This window comes from Loxodonta africana, chromosome 2, assembly GCF_030014295.1.
Source record: "Loxodonta africana isolate mLoxAfr1 chromosome 2, mLoxAfr1.hap2, whole genome shotgun sequence".
NCBI classification, from domain to species: Eukaryota; Metazoa; Chordata; class Mammalia; order Proboscidea; family Elephantidae; genus Loxodonta; species Loxodonta africana.
Genome location: NC_087343.1, coordinates 79,948,775 through 79,972,144, shown reverse-complemented (window position 1 = coordinate 79,972,144; position 23,370 = coordinate 79,948,775). Strand labels below are relative to the sequence as shown.

The 23,370-nt window shown below is 40.0% G+C and overlaps 1 protein-coding gene and 1 long non-coding RNA gene across 2 annotated transcripts in view; one reads left to right on the top strand and one right to left on the bottom strand.

Moving 5' to 3' along the window:
* Positions 1-18,098, bottom strand: part of ANKDD1B (ankyrin repeat and death domain containing 1B) — an 81,024-nt gene extending 62,926 nt beyond the window's left edge. Inside the window, exons 1-2 of the mRNA XM_064273289.1 lie at positions 17,909-18,098; positions 3,343-3,446 (exon numbers count right to left, since the gene is read on the bottom strand). Of these exons, the coding sequence (XP_064129359.1) occupies positions 3,343-3,446; positions 17,909-18,098 (294 nt within the window). The remainder of the gene's footprint in view (positions 1-3,342; positions 3,447-17,908) is intronic.
* LOC111749976 (uncharacterized) lies at positions 37-19,279 on the top strand. Its single transcript, XR_010318752.1, has 3 exons — positions 37-499; positions 695-764; positions 17,640-19,279. It is a non-coding gene; the product is annotated as an uncharacterized LOC111749976 (long non-coding RNA).
* The last annotated feature ends 4,091 nt before the right edge of the window (positions 19,280-23,370 follow it).

Sequence of the window (23,370 nt, the reverse complement as noted above, 5' to 3'; positions counted from 1 at the left end):
ATTACCGAGCCTTTGAGGGACTCCTGTTCTTGAATAAGAAGCCCTGGTAGTGCAGTCCTTAAGCACTTGGCTGCTCACTGAAAGGCTGGCATTTTGAACCCACCAGCTGCTCTGCGGGAGAAAGATGTGACAGTCTACTTCTGTAAAGATTATAGCCTTGGAAACCCTATGGGGCAGTTCTATTATGTCCTACAGGGTCACTATGAGCCAGAAGCAACTCGATGGCAACAGGTTTTGGTTCTTTGAAAGGCCATAATTTTCTGCCAGGTGTTTGTATTTTGATTATTTAGCTCACTCTTTGCACCTGCCTTTGAAAGTAGTGAGACTTATGTCCAGCAGAATCCTGCCTCCAGCAATCATCAGATAACATCAGAGAATTTGGCAATCCACTGAAGGCTATGCCTCAAGTTGAAACCCACTGCATAACCTGTCACTGTGGTAATAGGATGGATTTCATTTAGAGAGCCGAAGTTGTATTTTTATGCAATCATTAATAACGGTAAATATTTTCTGCTTAGAATACACCGATAATGCGTAGCAATAATTTTCCTAGATGTTCAGTCCATTCGTGGGCTTTCTTCTTCAATTTTTTGGAGTGTATATACTACTAATACAAATAAACTGATTTTGAAAGAAAGAAGGAAGGGAAGACACAGATAGAGAAAACTATACAGCTCTATCTTTTGTTTCAAAGGAACACCAAGATGGCACTCCTGGGATGCCCAGAAAGAGCCTAATGCATTTCCGACAATGGAAGTTTGTTGGTAAGTAATACATGTGTCATATTTTCAATATTATAGATAAATTTTGCTCCTAAAGAAGATGCCTAGGCATGCATTTACTATTCTCTTTTTCATAAATAATTTATTGCAAAAATATAAGATCTGTTTAAACATTTGATGCTTTTGCTAGCTAAACCAGTGATAAATTAAGTTTGACAAAACATGAATTATCTTACGTGGCATGCGATCTAGAGTTTTGTGCTTGAATGTCAAATGTGGGCTCATAAGCTCCTCTATTGGCTTTATTTGTGAGAAAGGATGCAGGCCAGAATAGCATCCAAGAGAATTCAATAAAACCATTTACATTTTTTCCCATCTCTATCATCACAGATTTTAATCTACTCTCTGCCATGTTAACAGTTTGCTGTAAACAGGATAAAGCAGATGTTGTTAGAAAGTATAATACAACTCACCAGGAGTCTGTAACAATTTGCTGCAGTAACGGTAAATTAAAGTGTCCTAGATTGTACTATCCAAGAACTTTAACATAAAAGCATGGTAAAATATCAGAAAGTTGTACGTGAAAAAAAGATTTTATTACAACTTTTTTTTTGTATGTCAAAAATTTTAAATGGTTGAAACAGTAAATTGGAAAATCTAATTCCTACCACTTGGAAAAATGACTACTGCTTCATTTATCTTACTCAACAACTAATCTTCCATGGTCATAATAATCTTCAGAGATGTAAACACACAAACATTTTTGAAACTATGTAGCTATTACTTCCAGATATGCTTGCTTATTTTCCCTTCCTTCCTTCCTTCTTCCCTCCCTCCCTCCCTCCCTCCCCATCTCCTTCCTTCCCTCCCTCCCTCTCTCACTCCTTCTCTTCCTTCCTTCCCCCCCTCCCCAATTTTTTGGAAGCCCTGGTGGCATAGTGGTTAAGAGCTACTGCTGCTAACCAAAGGGTCCACAGTTTGAATCCACCAGGTGCTCCTTGGAAACTCTATGGGTCAGTTCTACTCTGTCCTATAAGGTCGCTATGAATCGGAATTGACTCAACAGCAATGGGTTTTTTTTTTAATTGTTTTGCAGCAAAATTTCATTATTATTCTATTCTTTCTAGGATGTCTATGGAACACGAATACTACACACACCCATAACACATGAGACACACATACATGCATTATATACATACACACACATAAATTCACACACACTCACATATAAACACATACTCTTACATACACACACATAAATGTGAAGCTTTCTTCCACTGCCAACGATAGATGCAGTTCAGACTGCGCTCCAGTTTCTATGATTCCACGCCTGGGACAGATCCAGGTTTTGAGGAACCCAAAGTTTAGACAATTTGGAAAGACTTCTTTAAAGCCAGAGTCAGCAGGCTTAACTGATTGCAGCTAAAAATTTCTCACTTTAGCAGATTTTGCAAAATCATGTAACCGAGGGAACATGTCGCTCCCGGGTCTTCAGAAGGGACCTTCACAAGCGAGGAGGCTTGAGCTTATGCTTCATTTAGCATCCCCGTAAACCTACCTTTGCCACCCTCACCTGGATCATCGCACAAATTCTCTGAAGCAATTGACCCAGCATCAAACTCTTCATTTTAATAAACTCCGCCTAGAGGGGCTGTCAGGAGCCCTACTGGTGCCTCAGTTAAGCACCTGGCTGCTAACTGAAAGGCTGGCAATTCAAACTCACCACAGGCTCTGTGGGAGAGAAGATTTCAGCCTAGGACAGCCCACGGGGCAGTTCTACTCTGTCACACAGGGTCACTGTGAGTCAGATTGACCCAATGGCACACAACAACAATGGAGGGGCTTTGAGGAAATTCTTACAAAACCAAACAGTAGGAAATCCATATTTCTGGTGGTGGACTTCCCCCTCAACATCCATACACTTGAAGAGCTAGCAATTAAGAGGCAGGTTTCAGAAATGGCCTCATTGCCTAATATGCAGATGTACTATAGTTTATGAGCCCTGGTGGTGCTGTGGTTAGGTGTTCGGCTGCTAACCAAAAGGTCAGCAGTTCAAACCCACCAGCTGCTCCTTGGAAACCTTACGAGGCAGTTCTATTCTGTTCTATAGGGTCGCTCTGAGTCAGAATCAACTCAACAGCAATGGGTTTTTTGTTCTACTATATTTTAAAAGCAGTAAAATGAAAATTTTTATTTTCCTTTGGATTTCGGTTTGCAAGAACTTAACCACAAAGGGCGTCCTTGGAGAGAAAACAACCCGGACTGTGTAGCAAAAGATGCTCTGCCTTTCCAGAATGTGAGTCCAAAGTGACCCACAGGCTATAATCCAGGATCAAGTCCAGGCCCATAACCTTGACAGCTGGCCTCACTGCCCACCCACAGGCTCTGCACAGGTGTGCACAGAGACCCTATGCATTTCCTCTGAGAAGATAAATGAAAACCCTCCAAGCCTCCCCTCCCCACTGCCTGATCCTACCTTTAGTGTAAACGCCCTCAGAGGAGCTCTCCCTCTTCTCACCCAGCACAATCATTTTGATTTTGATTATTATTTCATTTGACCTATGTATACCCAAGCCACCACTTGGAACAGCTGCTTGTCATATTTTTAACTTCTACTCACACTGTTCACAGCATTAATGTTAACCTTCTTTTCAAACAGCTTCTCCATGAGATCCAAATTATTGCTTTTAGCGGCATTCTGAAAGCTTCTCTCATTTGGCAGCACTGAAAGAAAGCAAGTAAGCATGACTGAGGGAACTCAAGGGGGCCAGAGAGAAAGCAAACCTCATTGGCAAACCTTGGAACTCTAAAAACTCAGCAACAGCAGCTTGGAGCCTTCCACATTCTGCAGTTGAGGAGAAGGGAAGTTTGCCTCAATGTTCTATAAAGCCGTGGTATCAAGATTCCGCTTTCTCCTAGCACTGTGTTTTCAGACCCTTAAACATGTTCCTGGTCCCAAATAAAACATTATGCATGAGGACCACCCTGAAGTCAGCAATGTCGTTTCTGGCTCTAGGAGGTCAGAGGGCAGATATGGACTTCCCAGGGACACTGTTTATAAAAAATATTGTACAAGATTAGTCTGGGAGGAGCCCAAAAGCTCCATACAAGCTTAGAGAGATAAAATTGTTGTCTGAAGAACCCTGAACGGAAGCCAGCCTGCAAGAACAAAACCTTAAAATGCAGTACGTCATATAAACACACACACAAAAGCAAAAAAGATGAACACGTTATATTCTCATTTATATTAAAGGAGATTAAAGTAGGTTCACACTGTATTAGTTTCTTAGGGCTGCCCTAACAAAATACCACAAACAGGGTGGCTTGTAGGAACAGAAAGTTATTGTCTCACAGTTCTGGAGTCCAAATTCCGGGTGTTGGCAGGGCCAGCTCTCTCTGTCTGCTCTAGGAAAAGATCCTGCCTTGTCTCTTCCAGCTTCTGGCAGACCCATGCATTTCTTTGTTGTCCCCTGGCTTTGTAGATTCATCTTCCCATGGCTTTCGTTCCCCGTGTGTCTCTCTGTGTCTTGTTCTTCTCTAAGGATAGCACTCATATTGGATTAGATTATGGGCCACCGTACTCCAGTATCACCTCATATTACTTAACTGATTATATCTTCAAAGACCTTATTCCAAACAAGGTCATGTTCATAAGTACCAGTGGTTAGATTTCAACATAAATTTTGGGGAGGACACAATTCAAATAATAACACACATACTCTAAAAAAGCACTATATATAACACACATATGCGCACCCAGAGGGCAGATATTATTAACTAGCATAGAGAAGAACCCAGGATTTTTTAGGTTTTTTTTTTTTCTTTTTTCTTTTTTAAATCATGTAACGGAGCTAAATGTCTCTCAGGGGACAACCCCAACATTGAGGGATAGACTCAGAATTGAGGCTAAGTAGAATCAGCGATCGACCATCTTCAAAAAAAAAGAAAACCTAGGAAAGGCTTTGTAGATGGGTTGCCAGGAGTGTCCCAGGTCTCTACCAAAGACTCTTTAGAATGCTGCCGAGTCCAGTCAAGGACGAGGAGTATCTTCATGGGAGATGTTCACATTCATTCTTTATATCATCCAGATTGCTCTCTTCTTTCTCACTCCTACTCTTTTTTTTTTTAATTGAATTCATGGAATTTTATTTATCATATTAAGTTTTTTTTTTAATTATTACTGTGCTTTAAGTGAAAGTTTAAAAATCAAGTCAGTCTCTCGTACAAAAATTTATATAAACCTTGCTATATACTCCTAATTGCTCTCCCCCTAATGAGATAGCACACACCTTCCCTCCACTCTGTATTTTCATGTCCATTCGGCCAGCTTCTGACCTCCTGTGCCCTCTCATCTCCCCTCCAGGCAGGAGATGCCAACATAGTCTCATGTGTCTACTTGACCCAAGAAACTCATTCTTCACTAGTATCATTTTCTACCCATTGTCCAGTCCAAACCGTCTGAAGAGTTGGCTTTGGGAATGGTTCCTGTCTTGGGCTAACACAAGGTCTGGGGACCATGACCACTGGGGTCCTTCTAGTCTCAGTGAGACCATTAAATCTGGTCTTTTATGAGAATTTGGCATCTGCATCCCACTGCTCTCCTGCTGCCTCAAGGGTTCTCTGTTGTGTTCCCTGTCAGGGCAGTCATCGGTTGTAGCCAGATACCATCTAGTTCTTCTGGTCTCAGGCTGATGTAGTCTCTGGTTTATGTGTCCTTTCTGTCTCTTGGGCTCTTAATTACCTTGTGTCTTGGTGTTCTTTATTCTCCTTTGCTCCAGGTGGGTTGAGAACAATTGATGCATCTTAGATGGCCACTTGCTAGCATTTAAGACCCCAGACACCACTCTCCAAAGTGAGATGCAGAATGTTTTCTTAATAGATTTTATTATGCCAATTGACTTAGATGTCCCATGAAACCATGGTCCCCAAACCCATGCCCCTGCTACGCTGGGCTTCGAATCGTTCAGTTTACTCAGGAAACTTCTTTGCTTTTGGTTTAGTCCAGTTGTGTTGACCTCTCCTGTATTGTATGTTGTCTTTCCCTTCACCTAAAGTAGTTCTTGTCTACTATCTAATTAGTGAGAACCCCTCTCCCTCATTCCCTCCCTCCCCGCCTCATAACCATCAAAGAATATTTTCTTCTGTGTTTGAACTATTTCTCCAGTATTTATAATAGTGGTCTTAAATAATATTTGTCCTTTTGCTACTGGCTATTTCACCCAGCATAATGCCTTCCAGATTCCTCCATGTTATGAAATGATTCACGGTTTCATCATTGTTCTTTATCAATGTGTAGTATTCCATTGTGTGGATATACCATAATTTATTTATCCATTGATGGGCACCTTGGTTGCTTTCTTCTTTTTTCTATTGTAAACAGTGCTGCAATGAACATGGGTGTGCATATATCTGTTTGTGTAAAGGCTCTTTTTTCTCTAGGATATATTCCAAGGAGTGGAATTGCTGGATTGTATGGTAGTTCTATTTCTAGCTTTTTAAGGAAGCTCCAAATTGATTTCCAAAGTGGCTGTACCATTTTACATTCCCACCAGCAGTGTATAAGGGCTCTAGACTCTCCACAACCTCTTCAACATTATTTTGTGTTTTTTGGATTAATGCCAGCCTTGTTGGAGTGAGATGTAATCTCATTGTAGTTTTGACTTGCATTTCTCTAATGGCTAATGATCATGAGCATTTCATGTGTCTGTTAGCTACCTGAATGTCTCCTTTAGTGGAGTGCCTGTTCATATCTTTTGCCCATTTTTTAACAGGGTTATTTGTCTTTTTGTAGTTAGTTTTTGCAGTATCATGTAGATTTCAGAGATCAGGTGCTGATTGGAAACATCATAGCTAAAACTTTTTCCCAGTCTGTAGGTAATATTTTTACTCTTTTGGTGAAGTCTTTGGATGAGCATAGGTGTTGGATTTTTAGGAGCTCCCAGTTACCTAGTTTCTCTTCTGCATTGTTAGTGATGTTTTGAATTCTATTTATGCCATGTATTAGGACTCCTAACGTTGTCCCTATTTTTCCTTCCCTGATCTTTATCATTTTAGATTTTATATTTAGGTCTTTGATTCATTTTGGTTCGTTTTTGTGCATGGTGTGAGGTATGGGTCTTGTTTCAGTTTTTTGCAGATGGATATCCAGTTATGCCAGCACTATTTGTTAAACAGGCTGTCTTTTCCCCATTTAACTGACTTTGGGCCTTTGTCAAATATCAACTGCTCATATGTGGATGGATTTATGTTTGGATTCTCAATTCTGTTCCATTAGTCTATGTGTCTGTTGTTGTACCCGCACCAGGCTGTTTTGACTACTGTGGCAGTATAACAGGTTCTAAAATCAGGTAGAGTGAGGTGTCCCACTTTGTTCTTCTTTTTCAGTAATGCTTTACTTATCTGGGGCCTCTTTCTCTTCCCTATGAAGTTGGTGATTTGTTTCTCCATCTCATTAAAAAATGCTGTTGGAATTCAGATCGGAATTGCATTGTATCTATAGATCACTTTTGGTAGAATAGACATTTTTACAATGTTAAGTCTTCTTATCCATGAACAAGGTATATTTTTCCACTTATGTAGGTCTCTTTTGGTTTCTTGCAGTGGTGTCTTGTAGTTTTCTTTGTATAGGTCTTTACTTCTCTGGTAAAATTTATTCCTAAATATTTTATCTTCTTGGGAGCTACTGTAAATGATATTGATTTGGTGATTTCCTCTTCGATGTTCTTTTTGTTGGTGTAGAGGGATCCAACTGATTTTTGTATGTTGATCGTGTACCCTGACACTCTGCTGAACTCTTCTATAAGTTATGGTAGCTATCTTGAGGATTCTTTAGGGTTTTCAGTGTATAAGATCATGTCATCTGCAAATAGAGATACTTCTACTTCTTCCTTGTCAATCTGGAAGCCCTTTATTTCTTTATCTAGCCTAATTGCTCTGGCTAGTGCCTCCAGCACAATGTTGAATAAGAGTGGTGATAAGGGGTATCCTTGTCTGGTTCCTGATCTCAAGGGGAATGCTTTCAGACTCTCTCCATTTAGGCTGATGTTGGCTGTTGGCTTTGTATAAATGCCCTTTATTATGTTGTGGAATTTTCCTTCTTATTCCTATTTGCTGAGAGTTTTTATCATGAATTGGTGTTGAACTTTGTCAAACACCTTTTCTGCATCAATTGATAAAATCGTATGATTCTTGTCTTTTGTCTTATTTATATGATGGATTACATTAATTGTTTTTCTAATGTTGAACCATCCCTGCATACATGGTGTGAATCCCACTTGGTCAGGGTGAATTATTTTTTTGATATGTTGTTGAATTCTATTGGCTAGAATTTTGTTGAGGATTTTTGCATCTAAGTTCATGAGGGATATAGGTCTGTAATTTTCTTTTCTTTCTTTCTTTTTTTTTTTTTTTGTGGTGTCTTTACCTGGTTTTGGTATCAGGGATATGCTGGCTTCATAGAATGAGTTTGGGAGTATTCTGTCCTTTTCTATGGTTTGAAATACTTTTAGTAGTAGTGGTGTTGACTTTTTTCTGAAAGTTTGGTAGAACTGTGCAGTGAAGCCATCCAGGCTAGGGCTTTTTTTTTGGTGGGAGTTTTTTTATTACATTTTCATTCTCTTCTTTTGTTATGGGTCTATTTAGTTGTTCTACCTCTGTTTGTGTTAGTTTAGGTAGGTAGTGTGTTTCTAGGAATTTATCCATTTCCTCTAGGTTTTCAAATTTGTTAAAGTGTAATTTTTTGTAGTAATCTGATATGATTTTTTTCATTTCAGTTGGGTCTGGTGTAATATCACCCATCTTATTTCTTATTTGGGTTATTTGCTTCCTCTCCTGTTTTTCTTTTGTCTGTTTGGCCAATGGTTTATCAATTTTGTTAATTTTCTCAGAGACACAGCTTTCGGTCTTGTTAATGCTTTCAATTGTTTTTCTGTTTTCTATTTCATTGAATTCTGCTCTAATTTTTATTTTTTGCTTTCTTCTGGTGCCTGAGGGTTTCTTTTGTTGCTCTCTTTTTATTTGTTCAAGTTGTTGCCATAATTCTTTGATTTTGGCCCTTTCTTCTTTTTGGATGTGTGCATTTATTGATATAAATTGACCTCTGAGCACTGCTTTCACTGTGTCCCAAAGGTTCTAACAGGAAGTGTTTTCATTCTCATTGGATTCTATGAATTTCTTTATTCCATCCTTAATGTCTTCTATGACCCAGTCTTTTTTGAGCAGGGTATTGTTCAGTTTTCAAGTGTTTGATTTCTTTTCCCTGCTTTTTCTGTTATTGATTTCTACTTTTATGGCCTTATGGTCAAAGAAATATCACATTAAGTTTTTGTCATGTTGAGTTTTTTCCATTCAGAGATATAAAAAGAGTAATTATATTCAGGTTAGGCTCCACTAAACTTTGCCACATTAGAAAGTGACCCTCATCCTCAGAGGCTGAAAACCAAAAAACCTGTTGCCATCGAGTCGATTCTGACTCCTATCGACCCTATAAGACAAAGTAGAACTGCCCATAGGGTTTCCAAGGAGCAGCTGGTAGATTCAAACTGCTGACCTTTTGGTTAGCAGCGTAGCACTTAACCATTACACCACCAGGGTTTCCAGAGGCTGGGAACCCCTGAAATTAGAGAAACAGAAAGTAAGATCCTTTGGAATCTAGAAAGCAATATGCCAATATAAAAGATTCACATACCACATAATGGCTGTGGTCCATATGTATAGTCCACATAAAAAGCTTGGGATTTGTGGAGTAACTGGGGAGGACTTCCCAGGGGCACTGTGAAAAGTATTGTACAAGATGAGGCAGGGAGGATCCCAAAAGCCCCATACAAACTTAGAGAGGTAAAATTGCTGTCTGAAGAACTCTGAACAGAAGCCAGGCCTGCAAGAACAAAACCTTAAAATGCAGCATGTCATATAAATACACACACAAAAGCAAAACAGGATGAACGCGTTTTATTCTCATTTATATTAAAGGAGATTAAAGTAGTTTCACACTGTATTAGTTTCTTAGGGCTGCCCAAACAAAACACCACAAACAGGGTGGCTTATAAGAACAGAAATTTACTGTCTCACAGTTCTGGAGTTCAAATTCAGGGTGTTGGCAGGGCCATACTCTCTGTCTCCTCTAGAAGATCATTCCTTGTCTCTTCCAGGGGAGAACTGGGTTAGCAGCTATACTGTAGGAAGTTCTTCTGAGGGCTTTATTTTACTTTTTTAATTAATTAATTTAATTTTTATTGTTGTTTTTGAGAATACACACAGCAAAACACACAGCAATTTGACAACTTCTACATGTACAATTCAGTGATATTGACTACATTTTTCAAGTTGTACAAACATTCTCACTCTCCTTCAACAAGATGGTCCTCTTCCATTAACATAAACTTACTGCCCCCTAAGTTTCCTGTCTTTTGAGTTGCTGTTGTCAATTTGATCTTGTATAGACAGATCTTAAAAAAGCACAATGCTCAAGGCATTCTTTACTAGTTAAGCTAAACTATTGCTTGGTTTTAAGAAGCCTACTCCTACTCTTGTTATCCTTCCAGGTGACTTCAACATCTTTGTAGATGATTAATCCAAAATCTTGGCCTCTCAGTTTCCTGACTCCCTCACCTCTAATAATCTTTCCCTCACCTGACCTCGGCCACCCAATTTCAGAGTCATACTCTTGACCTAATCATCATGAAAAACTGCACTACCTCTGAAATCTTCACTTTAAGAATCCCATTCTCCAACTACCACCTCTTCATCTATTCAGCTCACCTACCCTATCTTGTTCTCCCAGTCCAGAAATTCTGCAACCTCATCAAGTCCTCTGATTCTCACCACCTTTTCATATTATTTATTCCTATGTCCTTACTTCCCTTCTTAACCAATTTAGATTCCATGATCCATTCTTGAAATCACTTCTATGCAAACTCCCTTGTTTTTCTTGCTACTCTCATCCCTATTGGACTGTTGCTGTTGTCAGGTGCTGTCAAGTCGGTTCCGACTCATAGCAACTCTATGTACAAGAGAACAAAACACTGCCTGGTCCTGCGCCATGCCCACAATCATTGTTATGCTTGAGCCCACTGATGCAGCTACTGTGTCAATCCATCTCGTTCCAGGTCTTCCTCTTTTTTGTTGACCCTGTACTTTACCAAGCATGATGTTCTTCTCCAGGGACTGATTTCTCCTGACAATATGTCCCAAGTATGTAAGACATAGTCTTGCCATCTTTGCTTCTAAGAAGCATTCTGGTTGTACCTCTTCCAAGTCAAATTTGTTCATTCTTTTGGCAGTCCATTGTATATTCAATATTCTGCGCCAACACCACAATTCAAAGGTGTCAATTCTTCTTCTGTCTTCCTTATTCATTGTCCAGCTTAGTTGGTCAGAATTCTAATTCTGAGATTAAACTTAACTGCCACCTGCTCCACTTCTGCGCCTGAACATAGCAATTGGTCAATACATGATAGCTATTATTATTTTTTTATTATTTATTATTATTTATTATTTTATTATTATTTGGCTAGCAATACAGAATAACTGTCCTGCAAGCACAAGAGAAGGAAAAAGAGTGAGAACTCAGTCTGGAATTGACAACCTCTCAGCCTCTATTCAAATCCTTGTTGAATACATGGGTAAGGTATGAGTTTACTATCTATACAAAAAAAAAATCTATACAAGATTCCGTAAACTCTCAGTTGTATGGCAGGCAATCTTGACTCCCAGAAGCAAATTTTGGATTTCCTAGTGTAGCACCCTTTCGATATTTTACTTTGGGCATCAGCTTGTCTCTCCTGTAACAATGAGAGCTGTGGAACTTAACCCTCTTTTTCTTTTCCCTGCCTGTCAGAATATTCAGAGTTAAATTTGGTACCCAGCTATATTAATGATATATTATTTTCCTCCTCCTCTACAAAGATTCTGAACTCTCTTACATTTGGTTAAATGCCTTTGGCGTATGTGTTTTATTATAAACGCCCTCAAATCTTTTTTTTTTTATTTGAATTTGAAATATGCAGGAACTGGAGTTGTAAATATACAATAATCACAACATCTCTTGCTTAAACTAAGAAACACATCAATTCTACTTCTTTATCAACAACAAGTTGTACTCACATAAGTGTATATTCCTGAAACCCTGCAGAGCACTTATTTAACTTTGTGATACCGAGGAAATAAGAGAATGAAAGATACTATTATCCCCATTTGGTTCAGGAGAAACTATTAAGCATATAATGAATTAGGGATGTTGAGAGTATAAACAAGCCACTGTCCCTGCCCTGGAGAAGCTTACAATATTTAAGTTAAAGTTTAATCGCAAGTAGCAGAAAACTCACAATGTTATTTTTGATACGTGCCATAGAGTTGGGTTTCATTAAGTGCCAGGGACTGGTCCTTCCTGATAACATGTCCAAAGTATGTGAGGCGAAGTCTCACCATCCTTGCTTCTAAGGAATATTCTGACTGTACTTCTGCCAAGATAAATTTGTTCATTCTTTTGGGAGTCTATGGTACATTCAATATTCTTTGTCAACACCACAATTCAAAGACATCAATTCTTCTTTGGTCTTCCTTACTCATTGTCCAGCTTTTGTACTCATATGAAAAAAGGCAACTGAAAATACCATGGTTTGGATCAGGCACACCTTAGTCCTCAAAGTGACATCTTTGCTTTTTAACACTTTGAGGAGGTCTTTTGCAGCAGATTTGCCCGATGCAATATGTCGTTTGATTTCTTGACTGCTGTTTCCATGATTGTGGATCCAAATAAAATGAAATCCTTGACAACTTCAATATTGTCTCCATTTATCATGACAGTGTTTATTGGTCTAGTTGCGAGGGCTTGTGTTTTCTTTATGTTGAGGTGTAATTCATATTGAAGGCCGTAGTCTTTGATCTTCATCAGTAACTTCGTCAAGTCCTCTTTGCTTTCAGTAAACAAGGATGTACCATCTGCATATTGCAGGCTGTTAATGAATCTTCCTACAATCCTGATGCTGCATTCTTCTTCATATAGTCAAGCTTCTCTGATTATTTGCTTGGCATACAGACTGAATAAGCATGGCGAAAGGATACGACCTGACACATCTTTCCTGATTTTAAACCATGCAGTATCCCATTGTTTTGTTCAAATGACTGCCTCTTGGGCTATGTACAGGTTCCACACGAGCACAATTAAGTGTTCCGGGATTCCTGTTCTTCGCAATGTTATCCATAATTTGTTATGATCCACATAGGTGGATGCCTTTGCATAGTCAATGAAACATAGATAAACATCTTTCTGGTATTCTCTGCTTTCAGCCAAGATTCATCTAACATCAGCAATGACATCCCTCATTCCATGTCCTATTCTGAATGTGGCCTGAATTTCTGGCAGTTCTCTGTCAATGTTTACTGCTGTAAACATTTCTGAATTATCTTCAGCAAAATTTTACTTACATGTGATATTGATCATATTGTTTGATAATTTCTGCATTCTGTTGGATTACCTTTCTTTGAAATGGGTACAAACATAGATTTTTTTGCAGTTGGTTGGCCAGGTAGTTGTCTTCCAAATTTTTTGGCACAGACCTGTGAATGTTTCCAGTGTGGCATCCATTTGTTGAAACATCTCAATTGGTATTCTGTCAATTCCTTAAGCCTTGTTTTTCGCCAATGTGTTCAGTGCAGCTTGGACTTTTCCTTCAATACCATAGGTTCTTGATCATATGCTACCTCGTGAAATGGTTGGGTATAGTGACTCTGTGTATTCCTTCCACCTTCTTTTGATACTTCCTGTGTTGTTCAATACTTCCCCCACAGAATCCTTCAATATTGCAACTCCAGGCTTGAATTTTTCAGTTCTCAGCTTGAGAAATGCCGAGTGTGTTCTTCCCTTTTGGTTTTCTAACTCCAAGTTACACATTTCATTATAATACTTTGTCTTCTCAAACTGCCCTTTGAAATCTTCTGTTCAACTCTTTTACTTCACCATTTCTTCCTTTAGCTTTAGCTACTGTACATTCAAAAGCAAGTTTCAGAGTCTCTTCTGACATCTATTTTGGTCTTTATCTTCTTTCCTGTATTTTTAATGACTTTCTGCTTTCTTCATGTACAACGTCCTTGATATCATCCCACAACTCATCTGGTCTTTGGTCATTAGTGTTCAGTGTGTCAAATCTATTACTGAGATGGTCTCTAAATTCAGGTGGGATATACTCAAGGTTGTATATTGGCTCTTATGGACTTGTTCTAATTTTCTTTAGCTTCAACTTGAATTTGCATATGAGCAATTGATGGTCTGTTCAACAGTCAGCCACTTGCCTTGTTCTGACTGATGATATTGAGCTTTCCCATCATCTTTTTCCACAGATGTAGTCAATTTGATTCCTATGTATTCCATCTGGTGAAGTCCACATGTATAGTCACCATTTATGGTGTTGAAAAAAGGTATTTCTAATGAATAGGCCGTTGTTGTTGCAAAATTCTACTATGTGATATCCAACAGTGTTTCTATCACCAAGGCCATATTTTCCAACTACCAATTGTTCTTGGTTTCCAAATCTCTCATTTGAATCACCAGTAATTACCGATGTATCTTGATTGCATGTTTGATCAATTTCAGGCTGCAGAAGTTAGTAAAATCTTCAATTTCTTCATCTTTGGCATTAATGGTTAATGCACAAATTTGAAAATCAGTCATATTAACTGGCCTTCCTTGTAGGTGTATGGATATTATCATATCACTGACAAAGTTGTACTTCAGGATAGACCTTAAAATGTTCTTTTTGACAATGACTGTGATGCCATTTCTCCTCAATGTGTCATTCTCGGCAGAGTAGACCATATGATTGTCTGATTCAAAATGGCCAATACCAGTACATTTCAGCTGACTAATCCCTAGGATATCTGTCTTCAAGCATTCCATTTCATTTTTGACAACTTCTAATTTTCCTAGATTCATACTTCGTAGAGTCCACATTCTACTTATTAATGAATGTTGCAGCTGTGTTTTTCTCATTCTGAGTTGTGCCACATCAGCAAATGAAAGTTCCAAAAGCTTTACTCCATCCGCGTCATTAAGGTCGACTCTACTTTGAGGAGGCAGCTCTTCACCAGTTGCATTTTGAGTGCCTTCCAACCTGAGGGGCTCATCTTTTGGCACTATATCAGACAATGCTCTGCTGCTAGTCATAAGGTTCTACTGGCCAATTTTTTTAGAAGTAGATCACCAGGTCCATCTTCCCAGTCTCTCTTAGTCTAGAAGCTCTGCTGAAACCTGTCCACTATTGCTTAAACAAGATAGAAGTTTCTTTTTCTCTTATACTTAAGAAGTCTTGAGGCAGTCAGTCTAAATTACTTCATAGTTTCTGGGATGCAGGCTTTTTCTATCTTTTAGCTCCACCAAACATAACTTGCATTCCCCAAGTCACCTAATGGTTCAAGGTGGCTGTTGGAGCTCCTATCATTATGGCTGAAGGACAGCCAGCAGGAAGAAGGAAGGAGCAAAGACAGGAATATATCTTCTCTTTAATGACACTTTCCAGGAGTTACACACGCTAACTTCTGATCTGCCGCCCTCAACTACACAGCTACACATGGCTCCAAGAGAAAGTGGAGAACGTAGACTTTGTTCCAGGTGGCCTTACGTCCAGCTAAAAATCAGGAGTTCTTTTGTAATGAAAGAAGGGGAAAATGAGTGTTTGGGAGGCAACTGTATGTCTCAGTAGTTGGCTTCTGGTTTAGGAAATAAGGTACACACAAACAACTCAAAAACAATTCAGAAACAACGCAATTTTATGCAAATATTTACTGAGTGCTGCTTGGTGCAAAATGCTGAGCTAGAGTACTGCAGACAACACAGAGTTGAGTATAGAAAAACCTTCTACACACGTGAGCGATACAATTCAAGTTTGTGTGATTTTCTGTTAGGGAAATTTCTTATTACCAGAAACCTGTGGAAACTGCTAGTGGTTGCAAGTCAGAAAACTATTGCCCCCAGAGTAATTTACAGTCCCTGAATGGAGAGTGATATAAGAGAGTAGCTGCAATTACCTCCTGTGTTGTTCATCCCTCTACTTATCCAAACAGGACATAAAGTATTCACACTGTAAGGAGCCTCAGACATCACTCCACCCAATGTGTCCATATTCTAGATGAAGTATCTGAGGCCCAGAGAAATCACTGCCACAGAGTTAGTTTGTGGCAGAACCCAAGTTTTCTGATGTCCAGCTCAGGGCTGTTAACTCTACATCCTCTCTCAGCCCAGTCCTTCTGGGCATTCATTCCCAGCATGCCCTTGCCAATGTCATCACTGACCTCCACATTGCCAAATGTACCAGACGCATCTCAGTCCTCATCTTACTGCACCTGTTTGCAGATGCTGATATAAGTGGTGGCCACTCTCTCCTTGAAACATTTTGCTTTTGCCTTTGTGATGCCACACTCCTTTTTAGTCTTCTCAGCTGGTGCCTTTGTGTCTGTTCAAACAGAGCTTGATTCTTGACCTTTTTTTCTTTCTCCATTCTCACACTCTTCTTAGATTATCTAGTTCTATGGTTTCAATGTACGCCAGCGACTCTCAAGTTGATACCTCCAATACAGACCTCTCCGCTTAATTTCAGTCATTACTATTCAACAGCCTACTTCTCATCTCCATTTGGTGTTTAAGAAGCTGCTCAAAATAATATAGCCGAAACAGACTCTTGATTCCACGCCCCTCCTCAAAACACAAAAACCCATCCTCCCTGTCTTTCCCAACTCAGTAAAGTCCCCATCATCCATCCAGTTACCCCAGCATAGGAATCTTTTTCTTTATCTTATCTAATTCAGCAACAAAACCTCTACCTCTAAAATACATCCCAAATTAGCCCACTTCCCCCCTCCACCATTACTTCCATAGCCTAAAAAAAAAAATAAGGTACCACAAATGTTTGCCTTGACTCCTCCAAAACTCTCCCAGCTGGTTTTTTCTGCTTCTTCTCCTGCCTCACTACAACCTCTTCTCCACACTGCAATCAGAGTGATCTTTTAAAAACAAAAATTACAGCGCATTTCTCCTTTCTAAAACCATCTAAGAGCCTCCAATTACACTCAGAAAAAAATCTAAGCTTCTTTACTAGGGCCACAAGATGTCGATGAACTGGCCCTGCCTACCTCCCCAACCTCATTTACTCTTCCCTTCACTCCTTATGCTCCAGGCTGGTCTTCTTTCTGTTCCTAGAATGTATCAATTTCGTTCCTGCCTTGCATTTGCTATCACTCCTACTTGGAATACTCTTCCTCCTGAACTTTCCATGCCTGGTTCCTTCCTATCAGTATCTGCTCAAATATGCAGCCTTAGTTGACCACCAAATCTAAGTTCGTCCCCAGTCACATCATCCTGTTTTATGGCCCTTACAGCATTTACTGCTACCTCAAATTATCTTTTTATTTGCTTATTTGTTTTGTTGTCTATCAACCCTTCAACACAACTAGAGTGTGAGCTTCATTGTCATCTTCTTAGGAGCTGTTATATCCTCTCTGCATCTCCACACCTAGTACATGTCTAGCAGATAAAAAAATCAAGAGTGAATGAACAAACTAATTGCACATTATATTAAGTCACTGGTACACTGCCTCAAGGCTGATCTTTAGGAAGTGAGGCGGCCCTATCCAGCAGACTTGGACTTCAATCATTCTCAGCTTTCGAGGACTCTTCCAGAGTGTGCCCAGTTTATGGTGTAAATCTATTCCCAAGGCACAGATGATCCACACCATGCTAGAAAATACCCAAGTACAGAAAGGTTAAGTGACTTGTTTAAAGTCAAACAATAAATCAGCGCATGACTCAGGATATAGGAGACAGGGCACATGAAACTCTTTTCCTTATTTGCAAAAGGGCTTAATCATTTATTTAATAATCTTCTTTGTTAAGCCGAAAGTGATACTTCCTTTCCATCCTCAATACAGGGGGAAATATGAACCAAAACTTGGGTGAGCGTGGATTCCAAAGTTGAAAACCTGTCCAGAAGGAATTTGGTGGTGGCGGATGCGTCACTGCAGGTCCCCAGGGCAACTCATCTCATGAACTTCCTTCCCGCTAGCGTCCAGAAGCACTGCACTGGGCACCATCTCAAGTCCCTTCGGCCGGGCCCGCCCTCAGCGCCCACCGCGCACCGCCCACCGTCCACCACCGCCGCCGCCGCTTGATTTTCCGAGACTTTGTTCTCGGGACTCACAGAGCTCGTGTCCGGCCTCGGCTTCCTCCTCCGGAGGCCCCGCCTGCTTTGGGATCCCGGACAGGCTTCGCCAGGGCCGGGCCGCCACAACCCTCAGGTCTTGCTTAAGCCGCTTCGCGGCAGCGGCCGTCCCAAGCAGGAGCCCCCTGGCCGCAGCCCCGCCACCCGGGGCGCGCCCGCCCGGACCCATGTCGGCTCCCGGGGTCGCCAAAGCACGGGGCCGGGCTCCAGGCCCAGGGCGCGGGAAGGATGTGGGCAGGTTGGACGGGCTGGAGGGCGGTTCGCTGGGCAAATTGCCCCAGGTTCTCAACCTTGCCCTGGTTTGGGCAGGTCTGGGAAAAACCCGCCTTCAGGGGTGGTGTGCGCTGGGTTATGATTTGGTTTTACCTGAAACTTCCTGAGAAATCTACAATCTATTAATAAACTCCCAGGTCATACTCCGCCAATTCTTTATACAATTTTGAGAAATGTGGAGGTTGAGTTTGTAACTAATATTACTGGAATTTCAGTATGAGATCATTTCTAAATGGGCTTCCAGAATCTTCTTTAGAATAAAATCACTCTTTTTAATTTCTCATTTGATATCGATCATGCAATTGTAATACTTCCTGGCTGATTCTTTTTAAAAATGAAATAATACAGAAACAAGTCTAACAAATTCTGACTCCAAAATTAAACTTCAAATACAACAAAGGTTATCTGGTTTTATGTTCTTGTGAATTTATGAAGTTTTTTTTTTTTTTTTAATTCCTCATTCCCTCCTTCCTTCAGCCCCTGATAACTGCTAATCTTGTTTTGATGGATTTACCTATTCTGGATAATTGATGTAAGTGGGATCATATAGTATTCGTTCTTTTGTTTCTGGCTAGGGTCGCTATGAGTCGGAATCGACTGACAGCAGTGGTTTGGTTTTTTGGTGTTTCACTTAACACAATGTTTTCAAGGTTCATCCATGTGATAGCATGTTCAGAAGTTTCTCTTTATAACTGAGTAGTTCTCCATTGTATGTATATACCACATTTTGTTTATCCATAAAATGTGTTTCATTTTAATAAAAGCTATGAAATTTCAGTTCTTCTTTCAAAGTTGTCAGTTTTTCTCTTCTAATTATTGTGCACAAAATTGGAGACGTTAAATTCAAAACGTTTCCTTATCAATGAAGAAACAAATATATGGCAAAGTATTATTTATTGTATTCAGAACACCTTAACAATTATTTATTGTATTCAGAACACCTCCTAGAACTTCAAAGTTTCTTTTTTTAAAAATAATTTTTATTGTGCTTTAAGTGAAATTTTTTTTAGTGTTTTAAGTGAAAGTTTACAGATCAAGTCAGTCTCTCACACAAAAACCCATATACACCTTGCTACACACTCCCAATTACTCTCCCCCTAATGAGACACGAAAAGAGAGAGTGGAGGGAGAGAGCGGGCTGTCTCATTAAAAAAATAATAATAATAATGAGACAGCCTGCTCTCTCCCTCCACTCTCTCTTTTCATGTCCTTTTTGCCAGCTTCTAACCTCCTCCACCCTCTCATCTCCTTTCCAGGCAGGAGATGCCAACATAGTCTCAAGTGTCCACCTGATCCAAGAAGCTCACTCCTCACCAGCATCCCGGGAATGGTTCCTGCCCTGTCCTGGGGCAACAGAAGTTCTGGGGGCCATGACCACCAGGGTCCTTCTAGTCTCAGACCGTTAAGTCTGGTCTTACGAGAATTTGGGGTCTGCATCCTGCTGCTCTCCTGCTCCCTCAGGGGTTCTCTGTTGTGTTGCCTGTCAGGGCAGTCATCGGTTGTAGCCGGGCACCATCTAGTTCTTCAGGTCTCAGGATGATGTAGTCGCTGGTTCATGTGGCCCTTTCTGTCTCTTGGGTTCATAATCATCTTGTGTTCCTGGTGTTCTTCATTCTCCTTTGATGCAGGTGGGTTGAGACCAAGTGATGCATCTTAGATGGCTGCTTGCTAGCATTTAAGACCCCAGACACCACTCTTCAAAGTGGGATGCAGAATGTTTTGTTTATAGATTTTATTATGCAAATTGACTTAGATCTCCCCTGAAACCATGGTCCCCAGACCCCTGCCCCTGCTACGCTGGCCTTCGAAGCATTCAGTTTATTCAGGAAACTGCTTTGCTTTTGGTTTAGTCCAATTGTGCTCACCTCCCCTCTATTGTGTGCTGTCTTTCCCTTCACCTAAAGTAGTTCTTATCTACTATCTAATTAGTGAGTACCTTTCTCCCACCCTCCCTCCCTCCCCCCTCTCGTAACCACAAAAGAATGTTTTTTTCTCTGTTTAAACCATTTCTCAAGTTCTTATAATAGTGGTCTTATACAATATTTGTCCTTTTGCAACTAACTAGTTTCACTCAGCATAATGCCTTCCAGGTTCCTCCATGTTATGAAATGTTTCACAGATTCCTCACTGTTCTTTATAGATGAGTAGTATTCCATTGTGTGAATATACCATAATTTATTTATCCATTCATCCATTGATGGGCCCCTTGGTTGCTTCCATCTTTTTGCTATTGTTAACAGTGCTGCAGTAAACATGGGTGTGCATATATCTGTTCGTGTAAAGGCTCTTATTTCTCTAGGATATATTCCAAGGAGTGGGATTGTTGGATCATATGGTAGTTCTATTTCTAACTTTTTAAGGAAGCGCCACATTGATTTCCAAAGTGGTTGTACCATTTGACATTCCCACCAGCAGTGTAGAAGTGTTCCAATCTCTCCACAGCCTCTCCAACATTTATTATTTTGTGTTTTTTGGATTAATGCCAGCCTTGTTGGAGTGAGATGAAATCTCATTGTAGTTTTGATCTGTATTTCTATAATGGTTAATGATCGTGAACATTTCCTCATATATCTGTTAGCTACCTGAATGTCTTCTTTAGTGAAGTGTCTACTCATATCTTTTGCCCATTTCTTTTCTTTTATTTTTTTTAAATAATTTTTATTGAGCTTTAAGTGAATGTTTACAAATCAAGTCAGTCTGTCACATATAAGTTTATATACACCTTACTCCATACTCCCACTTACTCTCCCCCTAATGAGTCAGCCCTTCCGGTCTCTCCTTTCATGACAATTTTGCCAGTTTCTAACCCTCTCTACCCTCCTATCTCCCCTCCAGACAGGAGATGCCAACACAGTCTCAAGTGTCCACCTGATACAAGTAGCTCACTCTTCATCAACATCTCTCTCCAACCCATTGTCCAGTCCCTTCCATGTCTGATGAGTTGTCTTCGGGAATGGTTCCTGTCCTGGGCCAACAGAAGGTTTGGGGACCATGACCGCCGGGATTCTTCTAGTCTCAGTCAGACCATTAAATCTGGTCTTTTTATGAGAATTTGGGGTCTGCATCCCACTGATCTCCTGCTCCCTCGGGGGTTCTCTGTTGTGCTCCCTGTCAGGGCAGTCATCAGTTGTGGCCGGACACCATCTAGTTCTTCTGGTCTCAGGATGATGTAAGTCTCTGGTTCATGTGGCCCTTTCTGTCTCTTGGGCTCGTAGTTGTCGTGTGACCTTGGTGTTCTTCATTCTCCTTTGATCCAGGTGGGTTGAGACCAATTGATGCGTCTTAGATGGCCGCTTGTTAGCATTTAAGACCCCAGATGCCACATTTCAAAGTAGGATGCAGAATGTTTTCATAATAGTATTATTTTGCCAATTGACTTAGAAGTCCCCTTAAGCCATAGTCCCCAAACCCCCGCCCTTGCTTCGCTGACCTTTGAAGCATTCAGTTTATCCCGGAAACTTCTTTGCATTTGGTCCAGTCCATTTGAGCTGACCTTCTGTGTATTGAGTGTTGTCCTTCCCTTCACCTAAAGTAGTTCTTATCTACTAACTAATCAGTAAAAAACCCTCTCCCACCCTCCCTCCCTCCCTCCCTCGTAACCACAAAGTATGTGTTCTTCTCACTTTATACTATTTCTCAAGATCTTATAATAGTGGTCTTATACAATATTTGTCCTTTTGCCTCTGACTAATTTCGCTCAGCATAATGCCTTCCAGGTTCCTCCATGTTATCTTTTGCCCATTTCTTAATTGGGTTATTTGTCTTTTTGCAGTTGAGTTTTTGCAGTATCATGTAGATTTTAGAGATCAGGCGCTGATCAGAAATGTCATAGGTAAAAACTTTTTCCCAGTCTGTAGGTAATCTTTTTGCTCTTTTGGTGAAGTCTTTGGATGAGCATAGGTGTTTGATTTTTAGGAGCTCCCAGTTATCTAGTTTTTCTTTTACGTTCTTTATGTTTTGTATACTGTTTATGCCATGTATTAGGGCTCCTAACGTTGTCCCTATTTTTTCTTCCATGATCTTTATTGTTTTAGATTTTATATTTAGGTCTTTGATCCACTTTGAGTTCGTTTTTGTGCATGGAGTGAGGTATGGGTCTTGTTTCATTTTTTTCTGGAAGGATATCCAGTTATGCCAGCACCACTTGTTAAAAAGACTGTCTTTTCCCCATTTAACTGTTTTGGGGCCTTTGTCAAATATCAACTGCTCATATGTGGATGGATTTATGTCTGGATTCTCAGTTCTGTTCCATTGGTCCATGTGTCCGTTGTTGTACCAGTACCAGGCTGTTTTGACTACTGTGGTGGTAAAATAGGTTCTAAAATCAGGTAAAGTAAGGTTTCCCACTTTGTTCTTCTTTTTCACTAATGCCTTATTTATTGGGGGCCTCTTTCCCTTCCATATGAAGTTGGTGATTTGTTTCTCCATCTCATTGAAGAATGTCGTTGGGATTTGGATTGGAATTGCATTAAATGTATAGATCGCTTTTGGTAGAATAGACATTTTTATAATGTTAAGTCTTCCTATCCATGAGCAAGGTATATTCTTCCACTTATGTAAGTCTCTTGGTTTCTTGCAAAAGTGTACTGTAGTTTTCTTTGTATAGGTCTTTTACATCTTTGGTAAGATTTATTCCTAAGTATTTTATCTTCTTGGTGGCTACTGTAAATGGCATTGATTTGGTGATTTTCTCTTCGATGTTCTTTTTGTTGGTGTAGAGGAATCCAACTGATTTTTGTATATCATATTCCAATACTCTGCTGAACTCTTCTATTAGTTTCAGTAGTTTTCTGGAGGATTCCTTAGGGTTTTCTGTGTATAAGATCATGTCATCTGCAAATAGAGATACTTCTACTTCTTCCTTGTCAATCTGGAAGCCCTTTATTTCTTTATCTAGCCTAATTGCTCTGGCTAGGACTTCCAGCACAATGTTGAATAAGAGTGGTGATAAAGGGCATCCTTGTCTGGTTCCCGATCTCAGTGGGAATGTTTTTCAGGCTCTCTCCATTTAGGGTGATGTTGGCTGTTGGCTTTGTATAAATGCCCTTTATTATGTTGAGAAATTTTCCTTCTATTCCTATTTGCTGAGAGTTTTTATGATGAATGACTGCTGAACTTTGTCAAATGCCTTTTCTGCATCAATTGATAAAATTATGTCATTCTTGTCT